We start from the raw sequence: 17,925 nt of genomic DNA, 5'->3' as shown, positions 1-17,925 counted from the left end.
CGCCCAACGACTGAGCCACCCAGGCGCCCCTCAAAATAGCCTTTAAAATCAACCAGCTGATGGGGCACCTGGGTGGCTCAGTCAGTTGGGCGTCTGCCTTCGGCTCAGGTCATGATCCCGGGTCCTGGGATTGAGTCCCACGGTGGGCTCCCCGCTCAGCGGGGACCCTGCTTCTCCCTCTGCCTCTGCTGCTTCCCCTGCTTGTGCTCTCTGTCAAATAAATAAATAAAATCTTAAAATAAGTAAATAAAATAAATAAAATAAAATAAAATTAGCCAGCTGGGCCTTTCTACAGAACCAGCCCACAGGGTAACACTGTGTCATTTCCGCACAAAGAAAGACAAAGATCCAAACTCCGCCCCAGTCCTTAACCCCCAGCCCTATGGGATTCCGGTGGGTGTCCTTCAAACCCTGCTGCAGTCAGGCCCCCCCACCCCCACTGTCAGTCGCAGCTGGAACAATGGGACAGAAACTTACGACCTAAGACCTTTCCCAGATCAAACCTGGGGTCAGTCAGCCCCTATGGGGATGCTAAATGGCAAAGGCCCAAGTCCCAGATGGATTTCACAGCTGGCCAGGTCAGTTTTCAAGTAAAAGATTAGCCACAGCCCCCCTCCACCCCCACCACGCTCTCAGGGGGGCCTTCTGAGGGTCACCTTTGGGGACCCCATTGCCCTATGAACCCAGAAACAAAAGGAAAGCATCTTTTCTCCTTGGAGCACTCTCCTGTGGTGGAACGCAGCCGTCTCCCTGCAAAGCAAGCTCACACTGTCCAAGCAGTGCCCCTGCCCAGCAGGCCCCCGGGCTGAGACGAGGCATGCCAGCCGAGCGCTGAAGCGTTCTGAGTGCTACAGCACAGCACGCCGCTTTCATCTCCTCACAGCTCCATGAACTCAGTCCCACTGCCGCCCCCATTTTACAGACACAGAAACCTGAGGCCACAGGAGCATGCGGTGGAGCCTGGACGTGTACTCGGGCACACAGGCTCAGTGTTCCCGCAGCCCTGCCCCTGCCTGCGGTCTCCCTAATGGATTTCACACAAGCCGGGGCCACAGGCAAACGATTAGTCACAGGCCTGGATGCTAGGGCTCTGCCTCAGCCTAAGCTGTGGGGAACTTACTAAGTCTTGAAAGATCGTAGCTTTTAACATGATACTTCATTTACCCTACAAAGGCCGTGGAGGTAAAGGAATGAAAGTGAAGATTCCTTAGAGCTATTTCTAGACCTGCTACTCTGTGACCTCTGGCCATTTACCCTCCTGTTGGAACATGGTAAAATACAGATTCCAGGTCAAAGGATGGCAGGTCATGGAAAAGGGAAAAAGCATGAGGTCACCAAGATCTGACTATAATTCCTTATATGAGACAAGATCTGCAGGGACCAGGAGACCCAGGACGACAAGGCTCTCTAGGACAGGCTTCCTGGAAAAGAATGCAAAGACCCAAAAAGGGAGGATGACAAGCATGTGGGGCAGTGAGAGCAAACAAGGCAGAGTCCACGGGGGCTGTTGGTAGGACCATCGCACTCAATTTGAGTGCATTCTGGTCCTAAAAGCCTGAGCCCAACCATTACTGTGTGTGTACTTCAGACTCCCAAAGAGACAGCACTAGTACCTGCCCACATGTCCCGGGCCAGAGGCAACATTTCCTTCCTCTCCACTAGTATCCCCCAAATTGCAAGGTTCCCCTCAAAGACAAGATTAGAACTCAGGTCTTCAAAACTCACCTGGAAGACACAGTCTGGCTGGGGAAGTGGGAGCCTAAAGGAGACAGGCAGAGAGCGGCCTAGCTCCCAAGCCAGATGCACACGCCTACCTCCTCCTACCGCACCCAGTTTCCAGTTTTCCTGAAGTCTCCCCCAGCCATGACCTCTTCCATCTCTCAACATGAGTCAGTCCAATCATCAATCAGTGAATCAGTCTTCTAAAAAACTTGGTATCTCCAGTCCCACACCTGTGAAGGTCCCCCAAGCCTTTCTTTTTGATGGACCCAAGAAGTGGCTCAGACACAAATCTGTCTGGTGGGGGCGGGGTGGGGGGGTCATGACAGGAGAGGAATGTTTCTTTTTTAACACTCTCTATATTTAAACACAATCCGCACCCTTCCTCTGCCCACACCTCCCCAGGTTATCGGCCCTCCCTTCTGAGGACCTTCCCTGAATGTCCCCAGGCGGAGAGGCAGGCTGCAGCAGGCCCCTTGGCTTCCCAGCACAGCTGACTGGGGTCAAGTCCCACATCCTTCTCCTCCTCAGTAGGCTCAGCACCATGCCCCCAACCTAACCCATACCTCTGCCTCCAACAGAAAAAAATGACAAAACCCATAATTAGCCCCCATGTTCTATCCTCAGGCTTCCGGTCACTGAGGCAAAAGGACCCTGCTCCCCCACCCCCAACTTCAGAAAAGATGGTCCCAGGGATGCCTGGGTGGCTCAGTTGGTTAAGTGGCCGACTCTTGATCTCAGCTCAGGTCTTGATCTCAGGGTCATGAGTTCAAGCCCCGTGCTGGGCTCCATGCCCAGTGTGGAGCCTACTTAAAAAAAAAAAAAAAAAAAAAAGAAAAGTAAGATGGTCCCACAGGGGCACTCACCTGGAACCTTCTGGAGAACCTCTCCTTTTCTGGTCCTGAGGAATCCCCAGGACTCAGCAACATTCCCTTCTGGCCCTGCCTCCCTGGCCAGCAGGCTGCTGTGGAGAAGGCAGGAGAGGGAGGGGCGCGCTCTCCGGACAACCCTCTGTGCAGGCCAGCTCTGGAGATGCCCCAGAAAACAGTTTGCTTCCGAGAGGCCGGCTCCAGGTGCAGAGGAGGCTGATGTCATCCTTTCACCTTCCGCCCCTCCCCCCACCCCTAAGGAGCGGAAGCCGACACACCTGTGCTAGAGGCAGGCCGGGACCGAGCAGGGGGCTCTCCCAAAGGCAACTGCTCCAACATCCGCCAGCCCTGCACACCTCCCCAGGGGCTCTTCCATCTCTCAACTACACCTCCTACACATTCCAAAGGCTCTCCAAACCTGGGCAGCCAGCCGCCTTTGACCTTCCCCAGAACGACGGCCCCCAAGTCCCCCGTCAGGATCTCCTGAGAGGGCACCAGAAGGAAGCAACAGAGAAGAGCTACAGCGCCTCCAGACAAGCACTGCAGGAGCAAGGGGAACGGCCGCCGAGACCTCAAACTGGGGTGCTGCGCTCACTGGGCTGTGCTGTCACCCACAGCTGGGCGCCGCCCCACGCCCGGCTCTGCCGGTCTGCTCTTGCCACTCCCCCTCGGCCACACCAGCGGGAGGACACCTTTCACCACAGCCCCAGGCTTCCCGGGGCACAGGAGGGTCCCTGAGAGGGTCGGGCTCGTTGCCCCTTTCCGGAGCAGTTTCCTCCCTCGGGAGATTCAGGAGCTCTAAGCACCCTAAGACAGGACAAGGGAAGCCTCCCTGGGGAGTGACTGTGTTCGATATGTTCAATGTGAGCGACGTGACTGTCACAGAGGCTGTGCAAACAGTGTGATCAGGGTTTCTGGGCCACAAACCCAGGCCAGCTGGCTCAAACTCATTTCCCCTCATGAATGTAGATTCCCTCGTGAATTCCCTTTCCCACCACCCCAAAACAGCAGGGGCCACCAAGTGTGGCCGGGTCTTTGAAGCGGGACTTCAGCTGCTGGGAAGGAAAGGGATCGTGGCTGCCAGTGGAGCCCTCCCACCTGAATCCTGGGAGGAAGTTTGGGCCTACACACTGAAGTCCAGAAAACTCCCTCAGCCTGGCCCTGCAAGGGAAGGAAAGCCCTTGGTATCTTGTCTCAGTGGAGGACCACTTGCCCGCACCTCACTGTTCCCACCACCCCACAGCCCCAACATTTGCTCGTGTGGTTTCTCATACCTGGGATGTATCCCAGACCCTCTCTCCCTACACAAATTCGGTCGGATCTCCTCCTTCAGAAAGGCCTCCTCAGCCACTTCCAGCGCATCCAACACACCCAATACTGTAGACTTCGCCCCCCACTTCAAAGAATAAGCACATCCTAATCATCCCTGGATATAAAGAACCCACAGATGTTGTTTTATTTATTTTTTTTTATATTTATTTATTTGACAGAGAGAGACACAGCGAGAGAGGGAACACAAGCAAGGGGAGTGGGAGAGGTAGAAGCAGGCTTCCTGCTGAGCAGGGAGCCCGACGCAGGGCTCGATCCCAGGACCCTGAGATCATGACCTGAGCCGAAGGCAGACATTTAACGACTGAGCCACCCAGGCGCCCCCAGATGTTGTTTTATACGGCAAGAGAGACTTTGCAGATGTGATCAAGTCGAGGATCTCGAGATGGGGAGATAACCCTAGGCTACCTGGGTGGGCCTGATGTAATCAGAAGGGTCCTCACAGGAGGGATGCAGAAGGTGTTGGAAGCTGATGTGACAACAAAAGCAGAGGGACAGACAGAAAGAGGCTGCCGGCTTTGCAGATAGAGGAAAGGGACAGCCAGCAAAAGGATCTGGGCAGCCTCAGGAGGCTAGAAAAGGGGAGGAAACAAATCCCAGAAGGACCACAGCCCTGTGGACCCAGATTCAATTCTGACCTCCAGAACTGTAAGATAATAAATACGTGTTGTTTCAAGCCACTAAGTTTGTGGGGTTTGTTAGAGCAGCCATAGGACACTAATACACACACACACACACACACACACACACACACACACACACACGCATGCACCACACTTTTAAATCTACTGACCCTGAGTATCACTTAAAGTGCTGGTCCCTGGGGGGTACAAATGTGCATACTTTTCTTCTGGACTAGACAGTAAAGGTCAGAGGGGCTGGGCCTGCTTTCTTTTTTTTTTTTAAAGATTTTATTTATTTACTTGACAGAGACACAGCGAGAGAGGGAACACAAGGAACACAAGCAGGGGGAGTGGGAGAGGAAGAAACCAGGCTTCCCGCGGAGCAGGGAGCCCGATGATGGGGCTCGATCCCAGCACCCTGGGATCATGACCTGAGCCGAAGGCAGACGCTTAACCGACTGAGCCACCCAGGTGCCCTGGGCCTGCTTTCTTGTACCATTCCTTCACCCCCCAGAGAGCAACGTACATACCAGGTGCTCAATAAACACCCGTGGAAGGTCTACGGGATGGTGCTGCAGCATCTCTCACCAGTCCCATAGACAAACAGTGGTCAAAACCAAGGGCTGAGCCAGATCCTCCGAAACTAATGAGTTTCCACATTAGTCACTACCAGCAAGTTTCCAATCTGCCATGAGGTACCCAGGAGCAGTGACTGCTCAGTCAGCCTAGCAAGCCTGTCCTACTTGGCCCCAGACAAGGGACTAGAGCAAGGGCATCGCTGCCTTACCATCATGCCACATATCAAGTGACCAGCCACAAAAAACTGAGAGGAAGGGAAAAATGGCCAAGGAACCACTTTGGAATTTGGAGAAGAGACTATAATAAGGTCCCCCTACAAATAGCCCAGGAAAAGCCGTCTACCAGGAAGTTTCATATACATACATACTAAAGGCACATGAGAACAATTACTGTTGATCAGAAATTGCTATTGCTCACAGCCAGGGTAGGTCAACGTGGCTCCCAGCACAGCTCATCATTAGGCAGGGAAATGACACAATGTCCCCAGAAGATGGAGCAGCTAAAGCCGGGGCTAGAAATCAGACTCGGTGTTCCTAGAGGCCCCACCTCTCTCATCACTAGGCCAAAAAGGCTCACAGGACCTCCACGCCTTACCAGCAAACTTCAGGAACCTTGCCCTGCAAATCAGCCATCTTGTCCCCACCGCAGGGGGCAGGGGCTACTGGTTTGGAGGCCCCTAGGCTGGGGTGGGGGCGGTGAGGAAATGTGAGCCGCACCTTCAACAGTTGCAGCATTTACTGTTGCATCACGTTCAAAGGCACTGGAGAATCTCAGCAGGAAGCAAGTGGGAACAGAGGGGTTCCATTAGGACCCTCTGAGTCCCCAGCAGAAGAGGACAGAATATGCACATGTGTGCACGGGAGTCCACGCACTAAATGGATCCACAGGCTCTGGAGCCAGGCAGATCTGGTCTAAACCCCAGCGACTCCACTTGACTGGCCCCGTGTGGGCTTGGGCAAGTCACCCGACCTCGCGGAGCTTCAAGTTCCTCATCTGCAAAATGAAAATAAAAGCACGCACCTGACTGGGTCTCCAAGACTGAGAGGATACAGAGCAATGCGCACGACCTCTGCCACGCAGTAAGCCCACCCTAAGGGGTAGGATGACAAGGACAGATAAATTATTATTTGTTTCACAAGCACTGGGCCAAGAGATTTTTTTTTTCTGATTTATGCCTATAATTTTTATCCACATCTCAAATCAATAATAAAGATGAAAGTGTTCAACTTGGTGAACTAGCATGACCTAATCCTCGCCCGCCAGACATTCATCATGTATAATCCCGACATTGATTCGAACCACGATCTTATATGGGAAAATATAAAGCAATTCAGCTGGAAAGGAAAACAGTCTGATAGCCATGCCTGACAGAAGGGCAAAGCAGAAGATGAAGTCTAAGTGAGTCAGAGTCCTTTGCTGCGGCAGGCAGGGCACATTCCTCAGGGCTCCACAGGGAAAAACAACGTGTACTGCAAGCAGCTAAAGAGGAACAGAACGACAGAGGACACCAGGCGTAAGCAGGAACAGAATTGCAGGAAATGGAAGGTGGCAAAAGCACAAATAAGTGATCAGTAACAACCATCCTTGACACAGGCCCTTGGGTTTTAAAGAAAAAACGAAATCCAGCTGCAAGGTGGACATGTGAAGGACCAGGACATAAGACAAAAACTCAAGGTACGAGGAAAGCCTTGCTGTTCACCCATTTCCTAAATCGCAGGGGATATCAAAGAGGGGGAGAGCAGCAAAATGACACAATGAGTATGAGTGAGCCGGGGAGACCAGCCAGCCCGGCTCCAAACCCACCCCAGCTCTGCTCTTCAGCAGCTGGGTGATAAGGAGCAAAGCAGTGAGCAATCTGGCCACAGTGTCCACCCTCTCATTTGGGGAGAACAGTCCCCGCCCTGCCTAAGTTGTGAGCTGTAGAATTCACTGGACAAGTATTTTCAAGCACTCACTTTGCACAAAGACACTGTGGCGGCCTTGTGGGAGACAGAGATGAATCACACACACAGCCCGCTCTCAACAGTTGATCCTCTATCAGGAGAAGCAAGACAAGTGCCCCAATAACAAGAGGAAGTAGAGAGTGGGGTCGTGAGCAGTCTGGGACTTCAAGGCTGCCTCCAGTTTGGCGATTCGTTCCACACTTCTGAGCATGATGTCAGGCCCTGGGGATACTAAAATGCATAAGACATTGTCCCTGTCTTTGAAGAATCGAATTCTAGAAGGAAAAACAGCCCTATAAACAAATGATCCACCAGGCAGTGCCTTGAGTGCTGTACAGAAGTACAAATACATACACTGTGCTAACAGAAGAGGGAGGAGCTGTGCTCCCTGGGGCACCTGGGCAGCTTTAAAGGAGGTGAGACTTCAGCTGAGCCTTGGACCATGAAGAAGCTTGTACTTGCCAAGTGAAGAAGAGACAGGAGGGTCCTAGGGGCAAAGCAGCAGCATGCGACAGCTGAGTCCCAAAAGGACCTGGACCTTCCCAGGACCCGGGGCGGTGGGCAGCAAGAGGCCAGGCTGGAAGGAATCAGACAGACTGGAGGACACATGGGCAGTGGCTCTGTGGGAAAGGACACACCCGAGCCGCGCCCGGGCGAACAACTACCGAGACTCTAGGACTCTAGGAGATGAGGCGTGAGAACGGGCCCTCGACGGCACGTGGGGCTTTGGCAGCAGCTGTCCAGAGCCAAAGAGTGTTCAGGAAGAATCCAGAGGCCCAAGAAGGTGCTGACTGTTCACAGAAGCGTCAGGGAGTAGAAAGAGAGAATGACCCAGGGAAGCATCTGCTAGAAAGAAGAACGAGACCTATTCCAACCCTTGTGTGGCAGGGGGAGCAACGAGGATCCAAGTAAAGGTGAAGGAACAAGCTCCGTGTAAATCACATGCTTCTGAAAGCAGGAAGAGTACACCGACTCTAGAAAACTGAGATCTGGGGGCTTCGCTGGAAGACAATGTCCCATGGGATTCCAGGCCAAAGGCTCTCTATTGGGCTGGGAGTCGGTCAGATTACATCTCATCACCTGAGGGTTTTCTCCCTTCCCCAAATTCTCACTTTCCCTCCCCAAGCAAGTTAGAATTAGGGGGCAAGGCTGCCAACAGGGCGGCTCCCCCAAACACAACTTCCTCTCTAATTCCAAGCATGACCCTCCAGACCCAGAAAAGTGCGTTCGTTAACGTGAGCAGCCCCCTTTTGTGAACTGCTGCCACCCGGCAAACCACCCTGGCCTGCCCCACTTCTTGGGCATTACGGCAAAAGGGCTCCGATGACCCCCACCCCCATATTTGCCCCGGATGCTGATCTCGGGCCTGGTGCCTGACCCAGAGAAGTTAGGCAGACTTCATAGATTCCCACAAGTGTCAACTCTCAAAGGCAGCCAGCCCTCAGACAGCAAGTCCTCATGCACTTCCCCTCATATATCCCTCTCCCAGAGCCTCTCAGCTCTCCACCCCACAGCACCTGCCTCCACCCCCCAGGTCCCTCACCTGCCCTTCTAAGGGGCCTCAACCAGGGAGGCCCAAGAAACTCATCCAACCAGTTCCCAGGCGGGAGGAAAGGAGCTTTCTCCCTTAGCTGAGAGGTTAGGAGACCAGAACGCAGTGGGGAGGGGAGGCTGTCACCAAACCCCAGGTTCTCAGGTGAGGGGATGCACGTGGTGTGGAGCGGCACGGCCCAGGCAGCATGGTCCCGCTCCTGGAAAAGCAAGGCCTTGCTTCAAGGTAAAAAACATTAGCCAAGTCAGGGTGGCAACCTGCCCCCCGACCTCCCTGCTCCTGCGGCCCAGAGCTCCGGAAGTGGTGGGCACAGCCCCTGCCTGGCAGTGTCCATCCAGGATGAAACTGGGTGGGGATAACTTCCTTTCACTCACTGACCTGCCACCACTTAATTTTATCCAAAATAACCACCCTCTGTGGATTCTGGGAAAAAGAAACTTCAGGAAGAAGTAGGAGATTAACTCTGCTTTTCCCAGCATGTGTGCCCTTTTGTCCTGGGTCCCTCCAACAGCGGCCCCTTCTCTAAACCACCCAACTCTGAATGTCCAGAAATCAGAAGACCCTCTGAAACCCCCAGCAGAACTGTCTGCAGTCTCCTCTAAAAACGAACACAGGATTGTCTTGTTCTTACCCAGCCACAACTGACAAATCCACTAGAAGAAACCAGGGCAAGAGAGAAGGGAAAAAAAACAAACCCACAGCTATCCTATACCTGCATCCATGGGGTTCCTCAGTTTCTGAACCCTCAAGGGAGAAACCTACCTGTTGCCCCCAAACCTGCGGCTGGCCAGGTTTCACGGGGGAGTTTATAAAGGCCTGGAGGCCCAGAGCTGAGAGTCCTCCTCAGGCCGCTACTGTAGCCCTGGCCTGGCCTCGGCGGGGTACCTACCGCTTTCCTCAAAAGGGCTCCCATCGGAGCACCAGGGGCTGCATCCTCCCAGCCCCGGCAGGCGAGCAGTTAACAGGCCTGGGGCGAGCAGCGCGCTACCACCAACAGCCTCGGGAATTAAAGTGCCCGCCGCCTCCTGCAAAACCTCTTCAATAAATGTCCTATTCAGAACCAGTTCCGCGTGTGGGTCATACTTTCTGCATTTCTCTCATTCCTGATTCCTGGGGGGCCCCTGACAGAGGAAATGAGGCTGCTCACCCTAATTCAGCAGGTGAGTGAGGACCCAGGGCACAGTCCGGCAGGTGAGCACTGCAAGCCACTGAGGACACGCAAGTATCTGAGCCATTAAACACAAGGGGACACTGACTGCAGGAAGTTCAACACTGAAGACACTTGAACAAAGCCAGATCATTCACCAGCACAACAATACTCCATTTATGTGGCTCCTCCCCCACCCCAGGCCCTCACGGCCCAAGGATATTAACCCTTGTCCTTCCGGCTGCCAGGAGCACAGGGAAGGGGCGCATGGGTAGCAGGCATTATCATCGCTGTTTTACAGATGAGGAAACTGAGGTACAAGTGGCTCCCAAAATGGCAGACTGGAATACCAGCCAGCATGTAATCAGGCAGCACCAGGCACTGTGCTGAACACAAGCCCTATGTAATCTCCTCACAACAACCCCGAAGTCCAGAGCCATGTGCTCACTTACCCAAGGGCCCAACAGGGAGGTAGGAGGGAAAGCCAGGGTTTCCTGGAATCCCTGCTTCCTGAGTTCACCATCCCTCAACACCGCCTCCCATCAGGGGGCCTTAAGAGATGCAGACCGCACTCCCTCAGCCCACTTTGTACAAACGCCCTCGGGCACTTAAGTTTTACAAGTAACACTCTGCTCAGAACAAGTTCTCTCGCTAGGGGGCAACCTCAGAAAGAGGGCAAAATGGAGTCACCTGGGAATGTGTAACTCCCTTCTAGAAGCTTCCAGGAATGGTTTATGTGCCCACTGAGGATGGCCCAAGGACCAGGGCACAGGCTGCCTCTCTCCACCCTGTCACAGCAAGGGGTACTCATCTGCACAGCAGCTCAATGAGTGGCAAGGACCTGAAGTGTCTTTTGTGAATGCTCTATCTTCTTAACACAGTAAGAGCCTCCTACACGTAAGAACCAGATCTTGGGGGCGCCTGGGTGGCTCAGTCGTTGGGCGTCTGCCTTCGGCTCAGGTCATGATCCCAGGGTCCTGGGATCAAGCCCCACATTGGGCTCCCTGCTCAGCGGGAGGCCTGCTTCTCCCTCTCCCACTCGCCCTGCTTGTGTTCCCTCTCTCGCTGCCTCTCTCTGTGAAATAAATAAATAAAATCTTAAAAAAAAAAGAAACTAGATCTTGTTGCACCCTTTTGCCTCCAGGTCTTCTGACACTCAAATGCCTACTGCTGATTTTGGGAGCTGTGCAAACACATGCCAGAAAAAGGCTGAAATGAAGCCCACAGGGTGGATGGTATTTTCTAAGCTCTTATGGGAGAAAAAGACATCGCCAGTGGAGGCCCAGAAAAAGGTTTGCAAATGGAGAGCCAAGCTGTTCACCTCCTCTTGGCTGCCTGGTCAGACCCAGCCCAGCTGAAAGCTGCAGAATTGAGGCTGAGATGACTTCCTTCTGAAAACAGGATTACTCAAACCCACTAACATTTATTGGCAGTATAAACCATGTGCCAGGTCGTGAGAACATAGCAATACATAAGACAAATCCTTGCTATCAGGAGCTTACCTTCCAGTAGGGAAGGACACGAAGGGTAGAAAAATTACTAATATATTTCTGGATAGTGATAAAGTGTCATAAAGAAGATAAAGCAGGGGAAAGAGTGGGGCACACCCGCTTTCTCTAATAAATAAAAATAAAATCTTTTTAAAAAGGGGGGGGCGCCTGGATGGCTCAGTCGGTTAAGCAGCTGCCTTTTCCTCAGGTCATGATCTCAGGGTCCTGGGATGGAGTCCTGCTCCCTGCTCAGCGGGGATTCTGTTTATCCCTCTCCCTCTGACCCTCCCCGGGCTCCAGCGTGCTCTCGCTCTCTCAAAAAAATAAAAATAAATCTTAAAAAAAAAAAAAGTAAGTGGGGGATGGGGATGTTATTTGGTCAAGAGGTCTGGGAAGGCTCTGAGGAAGTGACTCTTGAGCAGAGTCCTGTTTAAGAAGCAGGCAGACATGCAAAGTTCCCAGGAAGAGCCTTCCAACAATCCTTTCCTCTACTCCACCTCAGCCACCACCCACACATTTCGTATGTCCTAGACCTCATCATCACAAGTACAGACTTCTAAAATATCTTACTTTTAAGCACCCCACTCTTTGCAACCACTGAAGAGGAGCTGAGTATAAACATTACTAACCATACAACAAAATAAGCCATCACAAGGGAGTAAAAAGATGGAACAAATTGGTACTCCAAGAGCTAAAAAGGAAGAAAAATCTGGGCACCTGGGTGGCTCAGACAGTTGAACATCTGACTCTTGGTTTTGGCTCAGGTCATGATCGAGCTCCATGCTCAGCAGGGAGTCTGCTTGAAGATCCTCTCCCTCTGCCCCTCCCCCCCTCAAATAAATCAATCTTAAAATAAATAAATAAATAAATAAATTTCTCAATAAAGAAAAGCCCAGACTAGATGACCCCACTGGTGAATCCTACCAAACACTTAATTAATACCAATTCTTTACAAACTCTTCCAAAAATAGAAGAGGAAGGAATACTTCCCAAATCATTCTATGAGGCCCTATTACCCTGATATCAAGACCAGACAAGATATCACAATAGAAGAAAGCTACAGTCTAAAATCCCTAATAAAGATGCAAAAAATCCCCAGCAAAATACTAACAAATAGAAACCAGTAATACATAAAAAGGAGTATACACTATGACCATATGGATTTATCCCAGAAATACAAGATTGGGTTAACATCCAAAAATCAATTAATAGAATTCAAGATATTAATATAGTACAAAACCACCTGATAATCTCAGTAGACCCAGAAGAAACATTTGACAAAATCTAACGCCTTTCCATAATAAAAACACTTCCACAAACTGGGAATAGAAGGGAAAATTCACATCCTTATAAAGAGCATCTATGAAAAACCCATAGGTACTTTATACTTAATGGAGAAAGACTGAATGCCTTTCCCCTAAGATCAGGAGCAAGACAAGGATGTCCCCTCATGCCATTTCTATTCAACACTGTACTAGAGTTCTAGCCATGGCAATTAAGCAAGAAAAAGAAACAAAAGACACTCAGATTGAAAAGAAGAAGTAAAACTATCTCTATTCACAGATGACATAATCATGTATATAGAAAACCCTGTATCCACTATAAAACCACTAGTACTAATGAAAGAGCTCAGCAACATAGGATACAAGATCAACACACAAAAATCAATTTTATTCCTATACACAGGCAGTGAACAATCCAAAAATGAAATTAACAAAATAATACCATTTATAATAGCAGCAAAAAGCATTAAATACTGTGGAATACATTTAACAAGAGAAGTGTAAGACTTCTACACTGGAAACCACAAAACACTGTTGAAAGAATTAAAGAAGATTTGAATCAATGGAAAGACATCTCATGTTCTCATGCATTAGAACACTCAACATTGTTAATCTGGCAATATTCGCCAAATCGATCTACTGGCTCAACACGATCTCTGTGAAAATCTCAGCTGGGTTTTGTTTTTTGTGGGTTTTTTTGCAGAAACTGACAAGCTGATCCTAAAATTCCTACGGAAAAGCAAGAGACCCAGAATAAACAAAACAATCTTGCAAAAGACCAAAGTTGGAAGACTCACGGTTCCTGATTTCAAAACTAGAAAGCTACACTTCCTATGACCATGCTGTGCTAGCATAAAGACAGACATCTAAATTAATAGAATTGGGAGTACAGAAATAAAACCTCACATTTACAGTCAACTGATTTTCATCAAGGGTACCAAGATGATTCAATAGGGAAAGAACAGACTTTCAAGATATGGTACTAGGACAACTGGATATTCACATGCAAAGGAATGAATCTGGACATCTAGTTTGCACCATATGCAAAAACCAAGGCAAAACGTATCATGGACCTAAAGGTAAGACCTAAACCTATAAAACTCTTACAAGAAAACATAGGAGTAAATCTTGGTGAATTTGGGTGAGCAATGGTTTCTTAAATATCAAAATCACAGGCACCAAAACAAGTAGATAAACTAGACTTTATCAAAATTAAAAACTTTAGTGTTCCAAAGGGCACTCTCAAGAAAGTTAAAAAAAAAAAAAAGTGAAAGACAAAGCACAAAATAGAAGAAAATAGCTGTAAATCATGTATCTGATGATAGACCTGTAACTAGAATATCTAAGGAACCCTTATAACAACAACAATAAAACTCAATTTAAAAATGGGCAAAAGGGGCGCCTGGGTGGCTCAGTCGTTAAGCATCTGCCTTTGGCTCAGGTCATGATCCCAGGGTCCTGGGATCGATCCTTGCATCAAGCTCGCTGCTCTGCGGGAAGCCTGCTTCTCCCTCTCCCACGCCCTCTCCTTGTGTTCCCTCTCTCGCTGTGTCTCTGTCAAATAAATAAATAAAATCTTTAAAAATAAATAAAATAAAAACTTAAAAAAATTTTTTAAAAATGGGCAAAGATTTGAATAGATATTTCTTTAAAGATATATAAATGGCCAATAAGCACATGAAAATATGCTCAACATTCTAAGTCTTTAGGGAAATGCAATCAAAACCACACTTAATACCACAGCATACCCACTAGGATGGCTAAAAATCAAAACAATGTTAAATAACAAGCGTTAGTGAGCTCATGGAGAAATTAGAACCTTTGCACACTGATAGTAAGAATGTAAAATACTGCAGCTTATTTGGAAAACAATTTAGCAGTTCCTCAAAAAGTTAGAGTTATCATGTGGCCGAGCAATTGTACTCCTAGGTATACACCTAAGAGAATTAAAAAAATGTCCATACGTGGGGCACCTGGGCGGCTCAGTCAGTTAAGCATCTGCCTTGGGCTCAGGTCATGATCCCAGGGTCCTGGGATCGAGCCCCACATCGAGCCCCACATCGGGCTCTCTGCTCGGCGGGCAGTCTGCTTCTCCCTCTCCCTTTGCCCCTCCCCCTGCCCCTGCTCTGTCTCTCAAATAAATAAATAAAATCTTTTTTTAAAAAATGCCCATACACAAAGCTGTACATAACTGTTCATAGCAGCATTATTCATAATACCAAAATGTGGAAACAGCTCAAATGCCCATCAACTGATGAAAAGATGAACAAAATGCAGTTTATCCATATGATGGATTATTTGGCAATAAAAAGAAAGAATGAAGGTCTGATTACATTCCATAACATGCATGACTCTTGAAAACACCATGCTAAGTGAAAGAAGTCATAATAAACTACATATTTGGAGCGCCTGGGTGGCCCAGTCGTTAGGCATCCGCCTTCAGTTCAGGTCATTATACCAGGGTCCTGGGATGGAGCCCCAATGCATAGAGAAAGTACATCTGTGGTTGCATGGGGATGGCAGATGGGCAGAAAGGGAAATGACTGCTAATGGGTATAGGGTTTCTTTCGGGGAGGATAAAAATGTTTTAGGATTAGATAGTGGTAATGGTTGCAGGACTCTGAATATACTAAAAACCACTAAACACTTTACATGGATGAATTTTTATATGGAATATATCTCAGTTATAAATCAATCAATCAAATCTTAAAAGTATTAAGTCAGTGGGAAAAGTATACACTACTCAACAACTGGTCCTAGAAAATTTGGCTCTTCCTCTGGAAAAAATAAAATCAGTTTGATCTTACAAGGTTGAGTGGTTCTCCACTTTGGCTGAACATAAAGTCACCTGGAGCATTTCATAACCATGCCTGGGCCCCACCCCGAGATATTTTTATTTTATTGGTCTGATCTGAGGTGAGACTCAGACATCAGTACTTTCTTTTTTAAAAGCTCCTCATAAGGCTTTAGTGTGGAGCCAGAGTTGAGATCCAGTTTCATATAAAGAAAATACATTCCAGGTAAATTTAAAATGTAAGCATGGGAAGCAAAACTTAAAAGAAAATATTTTAATATATTTATAAAATCAGAGTAGGAAAGGATTTCTTGAACAAGAGACAGAAAGTACAAACAAAAGATTGGTAAATCTGACATTAAAATTAAAAGTTCCTTATGAAAAAAATGACATTTATGAATAAAGTTAAGACAACCCACAGTTCTATGTAATGAATATAACCTACCAAAGATTATTTAACATATATATTTTAACTCCTAGAAATCAAAAAGGGGGCACCTGGGTGGCTCAGTTGGTTTAGGCAACTGCCTTCAGCTTAGGTCATGATCCCAGGGTCCTGGGATTGAGTCCTGCAGGGAGCCTGCTTCTCCCTCTCCCTCTGCCTGCCATTCCCCCTGCTTGTGCACTCTCTGTCAAATTAAAGAAATAAAATCTTAACAAAAAAAAAAAAAAATCAAGAAGAGAAAGGTAATAGCAATTACAATTTTTTTTAATTTGAGAGCGAGCGAATGAGAGAGAGTGCATGTGCCAGTTGATTTAAATAAATCAATATGGATAAATCTAGATAACAATGTTGGATAAAAAATCCAAGTTCAAGACCACACTGAACATGATGCTATATATGTCAAAAAAAAAACAACACGATACCATATGTTACTTACAAACAGTAAAAAGTATAAAAACATGCAAAGGTATAATAAACACCATATTCAGGAAAATGCTACTTCTGGGGTGGGAGGGAAGAGAAAGGTTTCCCCAAGAAAAAGGAAGCTTCGATTGCGTGTGTAACATTCTATCTGTATGATAAATGAGAGAGGCAAATAGGATGCCATTACCATTTGCCAGGTCTGGACAGTGGGAGCAGGGAGTCGGGTCGGGGTTCCTAGGCAGGGGTGGGCCCCAGGCTGCTGGAGACTGACTGGAACAACCAGCACCAAGACTGCACACCAAAGCACCTGTCAGCAGCATCCAGAACCAAAACAAAGGAACAAAGCTCCTGATGGAAAGAGACCTGGGATGTTTGAAACTGCACCTCCTCCCTGTCATTTTCTGGCCTCCGAAAAGTGCTGGGTGCGTGCTGTGCGGCAGCCGGGGAGATGCTTAAAATGTAAATGGACTGAAAGCATTCTTGTTTCTACTAAGGCAAGTGCCCTGTGGGATAACTGGCCATCTACCTGGGTGGAGCTGAGTTAGGGTTGGACCTGTCTCTGCTGTACCGTAACACATTAAAACTGCACTGGCTGGGCTCCCCGTGGAGACGGCTGTCCAAAAAGCCACATTTTTAAGAGAGTTTTGAAACAGTCTTGGGTAAAGCTGAGCGCCTGTGCCCTGGGGTCATTCAAAAATTCAAATCTCATTCCTGCCAAGTCTTGGCGAGGGATCCTGGACAAATTTCCAACCTCGTGTGGACTACACTTCCTTATCTGTGGTTCGGGGGAACACCACTCTGCCTTGTTGAGAGGAGCAGGGATATTATTACCTTAAGTATCAACATTTTAAAAACTTTTCGTCAGTCTGGTTGGGAATCATTTAAAAATACGGTAAGCGCTTCCTTGCATGCCTTCCTAAACAGTCAAGGGAGCATAATTTAACCTTTTCTGGATGACTCAAGGTCACAATTACAGCAAAGCATCAATTATCAAAATGATAGTCCCCCCCAAGGGCCCAGGTGTGCCGAGCCATTCCTCCTAGATGAGAGACCCCAGCTTCCACCAGCACTGGCTCTTCCTGCTATTCTGACCTCTCTCCACTCTTACTGTCGACTCTCAGCTCCTCGGGGGTCATTTTTCCTCTCTGTGCTCATCTCTTTACCGTCTCTCCTCTGCTGCTTCCTTTCAGTTGCCAGCTCGGAAGGAGGATAGCACCACGTATATATAAAAGTAAACAGTCTGCGGGAGCCGGGTGAAAAATAACCTAGGAACTTGCGTCCTGGAGGATCTGAGGCTTGCTGGCCAGACGCAGGTAAGCGAGGCTGCAGAGAGGACAGGTCCTGAAGAGCATAAAAGGTGACCCCCCACCACTGCCTTCGATGGGCTATTATGGGACCTAGCATGAGAGGAACTACACTCGAGACTACAAGCACACCCTCCTGTCCGCTCTGGGCCCAACCTGCATGGGGGCAGAGCCTACAGCACGCCTGGTGGGACCGGTCCCAGGGACTCCAGCAGCCTTGCACTTTTCCAGGCTGCAGAAATACAGAGCCTGCCCCTCTGTTACAGCAGCCGACCACAGGTTAACTTTCCTAACTATCCTAGGCGTCTTTAGACAGGAATAGAACACCTGTGAAGAGTGTGAAGCTTTCTTGAATTCCTAAGGTTTCACCACACAGTAGGGTTTCATTTATACAAAAAATATTTATTGGAGGGGTGCCCGAGTGG

The 17,925-nt window shown here is 48.7% G+C and overlaps 1 protein-coding gene across 7 annotated transcripts in view; it reads right to left on the bottom strand.

Moving 5' to 3' along the window:
• Window positions 1-17,925, bottom strand: part of PLEKHG3 (pleckstrin homology and RhoGEF domain containing G3) — a 42,018-nt gene that overhangs the window by 18,146 nt on the left and 5,947 nt on the right. For 2 of the 7 annotated variants that reach the window (XM_032405298.1, XM_032405302.1), the window contains exon 1: window positions 9,504-10,714. The exons of 1 other annotated variant lie outside the window; for it this stretch is intronic. In XM_032405298.1, the coding sequence (XP_032261189.1) occupies window positions 9,504-9,527 (24 nt within the window). In that variant the 5' untranslated portion in view covers window positions 9,528-10,714. Of the gene's footprint in view, window positions 1-9,503; window positions 10,715-17,925 lie in introns of those variants that run through there. 4 more of the 7 variants (XM_032405303.1, XM_032405299.1, XM_032405301.1 and 1 more) reach the window with 3 other exon arrangements.

The sequence above is a fragment of the Phoca vitulina genome, unplaced genomic scaffold, assembly GCF_004348235.1.
Source record: "Phoca vitulina isolate PV1807 unplaced genomic scaffold, GSC_HSeal_1.0 scaffold7, whole genome shotgun sequence".
In the NCBI taxonomy this organism is placed as follows: domain Eukaryota; kingdom Metazoa; phylum Chordata; class Mammalia; order Carnivora; family Phocidae; genus Phoca; species Phoca vitulina.
Note: the sequence above shows the minus strand (reverse complement) of the source record. Positions and strands in the feature narration are given on the sequence as shown.